The sequence below is a fragment of the Salvelinus sp. IW2-2015 genome, linkage group LG8 (assembly GCF_002910315.2).
Source record: "Salvelinus sp. IW2-2015 linkage group LG8, ASM291031v2, whole genome shotgun sequence".
NCBI classification, from domain to species: domain Eukaryota; kingdom Metazoa; phylum Chordata; class Actinopteri; order Salmoniformes; family Salmonidae; genus Salvelinus; species Salvelinus sp. IW2-2015.
The window spans coordinates 12,332,420-12,338,002 of NC_036848.1; the positions used below are offsets into that span (position 1 = coordinate 12,332,420).

Consider the following 5,583-nt stretch of genomic DNA (forward strand, 5'->3'; position numbering starts at 1 on the left):
CAACATAGACAACCCACCCCAACTCACGCCCTGACCATACTAAATAAATACAAAATAAGGGAAAATAAGGTCAGGAACGTGACACCCATGGTGTTTATACTTGCGTACTATGGTTTGTACAGATGAGCGTGTTACCTTCAGGCATTTGGAAATTGCTCCCAAGGATGAACCAGACTTATGGAGGTCTACAATTTTTTTCTGAGSTCTTGGCTGATTTCTTTAGATTTTCCAATGATGTCAAGCAAAGAGGCACTGACTTTGCAGGTAGGCATTGAACTACATCCACAGGTACACCTCCAATTGACTCAAATGATGTAACATTAGCCTATCGGAAGCTTCTAAAGCCATGACATAATTTTCTGGAATTTTCCAAGCTGATTAAAGGCACAGTCAACTTAGTGTATGTAAACTTTTGACCCACTGGAATTGTGATAGAGTGAATTATAAGTGAAATCATCTGTGTGTAACCAATTGTTGGAAATTTACTTGTGTCATGCACAAAGTAGATGTCCTAACCGACTTGCCAAAACTATAGTTTGTTAACAAGAAATTTGTGGAGTGGTTGAAAAATTCGTTTTAATGACTCCAACCTAAGTGTATGTAAACTTTCGACTTCAACTGTAGGTATTACAAACTCAGTCAGTGAGAGGTTGAAAATGTCAGTGAAGACATTTGCCAGTTGGTCTGCGCATGCTTTGAGTACACGTCCTGGTGTTGTAAGAGTGTTGTAACAGTGTGCAAATAGTTAGAGTACAAAAGGGAAAATAAATAAACATAACTATGGGTTGTATGTACAATGGTAGGAAGTGCAGCTCAGTTTCCACCTCATTTTGTGGGCAGTGTGCACATAGCCTGTCTTCTCTTGAGAGCCAGGTCTGCCTACGGCGGCCTTTCTCAATAGCAAGGCTATGCACACCGAGTCTGTACATAGTCAAAGTTTTCCTTAAGTGTGGGTCAGTCACAGTGGTCAGGTATTCTGCCACTCTGTATGTACTCTCTTTTTAGGGCCAAATAGCATTCTAGTTTGCTCAGTTTTTTTTTCATTCCAATGTGTCAAGTAATTCTCTTTTTGTTTTCTCATGATTTGGTCGGGTCTAGTTGTGTTTCTGTCCTGTGGCTCTGTGGGGTCTGTTTGTGTTTGTGAACAGAGCCCCAGGACCAGCTTGCTTAGGGGACTCTTCTCCAGGTTCATTTCTCTGTAGGTGATGGCTTTGTTATGGAAGGTTTGGGAATCGCTTCCTTTTAGGTAGTGGTAGAATTTTACAGCTCTTTTCTAGATTTTGATAATTAGCGGGTATCGGCCTAATTTGTTTCTGCATGCATTATTTGGTGTTTTATGTTGTACACTGAGGATATTTTTGAAGAATTCTGCATGCAGTCTCAATTTGCTGTTTGTCCCATTTTGTGAATTCTTGGTTGGTGAGCAGACCCCAGACCTCACAACCATAAAGGGCAATGGGTTCTATAACTGATTCAAGTATTTTTAGCCAGATCCTAATTGATGTGTCAAATTTTATGTTCCTTTTGATGGCATAGAAGGCCCTTCTTGCCTTGTCTCTCAGATCGTTCACAGCTTTGTAGAAGTGCCAGTTGGCATTTGTTACCTGTTGCGCTAATGTTTAGGCCGAGGTATGTCAAWTTTTTTTGTGTACTCTAGGGCAACGGTGTCTAGATGGAATTTGTATTTGTGGTCCTGGCAACTGGACCTTTTTTGGAACACCATTATTTTTTTTATCTTACTGAGATTTACTGTCAGGGCCCAGGTCTGACAGAATCTGTGCAGAAGATCTAGGTGCTGCTGTAGGCCCTCCTTGGTTGTTGGTGACAGAATTTAGCACCAGAACATCAGCAAACAGTAGACATTTGAACTCTGTTCCTTGAGTTTATTAAGAGCCGGTGCGGCGACTGTTCTAGTGCCCCAATTGGTTGATATTATCAGTGGGGTCGAGAACCATACTATTTGCATGACACTGCCGCATTTTGCAGGTTTCTCTACCTTCAAAGCATGTAGAGGGTCTGTAATTTTTATCATAGGTACACTTCAACTGTAGAGACGGAATTCTAAACAAAAATCCAGAAAATCACATTGTTGTGATTTTTAAATAATTAATTTGCATTTTATTGCATGACCATAAGGATTATACATCAGAAAAGCAGAACTTATATTGGTACAGAAAACCGTTGTGCAATTACAGAGCTCAACGTTTCCTGTAGTTCTTCCATGTTTGCACACACTGCCAGCAGGATTTTGGCGCCACTCCTCCAACAGACTTCCCAGATCCTCTCAGTTTCGGGGCTGTCGCGGGCAATACGGAACTTTTCAGCTCCCTCACAAAGATTTTCTATTGGTTCAGGTCTGCTGAGACGGGCTAGACCACTTCCAGGACCTTGAGATGCTTCTTACGGAGCCACCCTTAGTTGCCCTGGCTGTGTGTTTCGTTTCGTGTTGTCATGCTGAAACCCAGCCCACGACCCATCTTCAATGCTCTTAATGAGGAAGGAGTTGTCTGGCCAAGATCTTGCGATACATGGCCCAATCCATCCTCCCCTCAATACGGTGCATCTCCTGACCCCTTTGCAGAAAAGCATCCCCAAAGAATTATGTTTCGCAACCTCCATGCCTTCGACGGTTGGCGATGTTCTTGGGAGTGTTCGTACTCATCATCCCTTCTTCCTCGCTAAGACACACGGCGAGTGGAGTTTAGACCAAAAAGCTCTATTTTGTCTCATCCAGACCACACGACCTTCGCTATTTCCTCCTCGGATCTCCAGGATGGTCCATTGGCAACTTCAGACGGGCCTGGACATGCGACTGCTTTGACAGGGGACCTTGTGGGCGCAGCAGATTAATCCATTGACGCGCAGCACAACTCGTAGTGTTTACTAATGTTCTTGAGACTGTGGTCCCAGCTCTCCTTAGCTCATTACCATTCCTTCCCGTGTGTTCTGGCTCTATCCCTTCACATTCCCTCTCGAAGTAGAGATCATTGATGCCCCACGAGGTGAGATCTTGCATGGAGCCCCACAGATCCCGTGATAAGGACTGAACATTGACCATCATCCTTGAAAAACATCTTTCTATTTTCTTCTATTGTCGAATAATTGCAAAGCCAACAAGTGTTGCCTTCTCACCAAAGGCGTGCCTTGCCCTATTTGTTCCTTGTAGCCACACCCGAAGCCCTTTGGCAGGTCACAATATATTCATTACCCCTAGTCATCTGTTCCTTACACACCGCTCTCGGTCTGCCATTGTACATGAGTGTTGGAGTCTTGTTTGACTTGCAAGGTGTGACAGGTGTCTTATTATACAAAGGTATATACGAGTTCATAATGGTTTTTGCAGTGCTAATACAGTAAATGAGTGGAGAACAGAGGGCTTCTTAAAGAAAATACTATACAGGTCCTGTTTGTGATGTAGCCCCTATTCCTACTGGTTGGGTAGGCTGATCAAATACTGCTTCATGCAAATTAAAATGCCAACATTAATATAACATCTAAAATAGACAAATACAATGTGATATCTCGGATTAATGTTTAGATCCGTCTCTCACCGTTGAAGAAGATGTGGACCCTCATCGATATTAGAAACAATAGACAAGACGCTTCTACAGTGCTTTTTGTAAGTAGGATAATAACTTAGCGAAAGTCAAGTTTCACCTCGGCAGTGCTATTCATTGAACAAAACATACTTGGTTCTGCGCCCACTTAAGTTATTCTGGTAGTCAGTATAAGAAGAGGTGTGGATTAAGCGCATCCCTGTCTTCACCCATGGCCGTGGGAAAGAGAGATGATGTTTATTGCCAGATATTTAAGCCACGCACTTGTTTTTGATGTACATGGATTTATATAAGTGTTGTATGTTTTCCCCCGGAATACCTTTCCGGAACAATTTGCTGAATAGCAGTACCCTCATACCAAATTGAGTCAACAGCTTTTTCGAAAAATCATTCAAAGCATGAGAGACGTTGCCTTTGTTGTATGTGATGTGTTTGTTTGATGCAATTAGTGTGCAGGAGTGAATACGATGGTCTGTCGTTACCCGAGGAATTGGTAAAAAGCCAATTTGACATTTGGCTCGAAGTGGACAGTTGTTTTCCTGACGGAAATGTACAGGAGTCTCTCGTCGTAAAGTACATAGGACTTTAAGCAGAAGAGCGAAGACACTCTTGCTCACCACACTCAGCATTCTACTCTTGCGCAGCCCTCGAGGCTTCCTTTTTGAGGATTGTTCAATTATGCTCTAATATGTTCACATGTCCCAGCTCAGGGGAAGGAAACCATTTTACGAGACGGAGAAGCTAATTTCGCATGGACACAGCCCTTTTAAATATGAGTGGGGAAAGAAGAGGGGAGGAGAAGAGAGCGAGAGGGACGGAGGACGGAGAGAGAAAATAGACGAGAGAGGAGGGACTGTCAAGTCCCATATGTATGAGAGACCTGACAGAAAAGTACGAGGAGATACAAGATTTAACAGCCCCCAAGCGAGGTCAGCCGACGAGGACCCACTGTCAGCTGACACACCATTCTTGTAAACTGACTCGGAAGAAGAGTGTAGATGACAATTTGAGAATGTGTTTTTTTGTAGAGAGAGAGGAGGGGAAATGGCCGAAAGCGAGAAGGTGAGAAAAAACGGGACAATTGAGACCGCTGGAGGGGAACGATGTGAGGGTAGAGGGGAGAGAGCCCGAGAGAGAGATACTGATGTCAGCCCATGAGCCAGGGTTTGTCCCCAGGTGATTGATCACGAATCGATTTTGCGTCTCGTAAGCCAGAAGGAGGAGAGAAGAGATTTTGAGATATGGGCCCCGTGAGTGATTGAGTCGTTTAGGTGAGTATATTCTGGCAAGGGGGGAGGGCGCAGTTTGGGAGGAGAGAGACGAGAAATTCTGGTTGAAATGACCGTTTAGGTGAAAAACAAAAAACAGCGCGAGGTGGAGGCAGGTGGCACAACACAGGCTGGAGACGGATCCCTATCAGGGAGCGCAACCGACGAGCGGGCAGTGCAGTGTCATCTGGTACACACCACCCACACACACACTTATCTCAGCCACAGCACACCATTACCTACGATCAGCGACACACATCACACACACACACACAGCATCACTACACACACACACACACACACACACACACACACACACACAACCACACAACACACACACACACGAGCACACAACTAGGCCACACACAGGCAACATCGCACATGCGAGCTACAGGCACTACGACTACGCGGTATATCAATTGAAGCGCGACACTCACACGGAATCTATCTTTTCACAGTTTCCACTTTGTATTCACAATCCCTTCAAGGGCATAATGGTGGTATGCTCACACACATTAAACACACATACCACACACCAAAATCGTAGACCAGGCACACACGATGACACGAAGGTTAAGGCTGGGTTGTGGACTATGAGGAGGAAGTCATATCAGGTGGTAGGTCAGAAGGTGTTTGTTCCTAACCTCTCTATCAGATAGTGGGGGGGCGACAAATACTGGTAGCCAACCGCGCCCCACAACCGTACTAGCGAGTAGAGGTACAGACCAAAGAACCCTGCAACAATGCTGTCCTTTCTC

At 44.5% G+C, this 5,583-nt stretch overlaps 1 protein-coding gene across 1 annotated transcript in view; it reads left to right on the forward strand.

The window, feature by feature from the left end:
- Positions 1–4,601: 4,601 nt before the first annotated feature.
- LOC111967163 (sodium/hydrogen exchanger 6-like) overlaps positions 4,602–5,583 on the forward strand; it is a 6,779-nt gene continuing 5,797 nt past the window's right edge. Inside the window, exon 1 of the mRNA XM_023992025.2 lies at positions 4,602–4,619. Coding sequence (XP_023847793.1) covers positions 4,602–4,619 — 18 coding nt within the window. The remainder of the gene's footprint in view (positions 4,620–5,583) is intronic.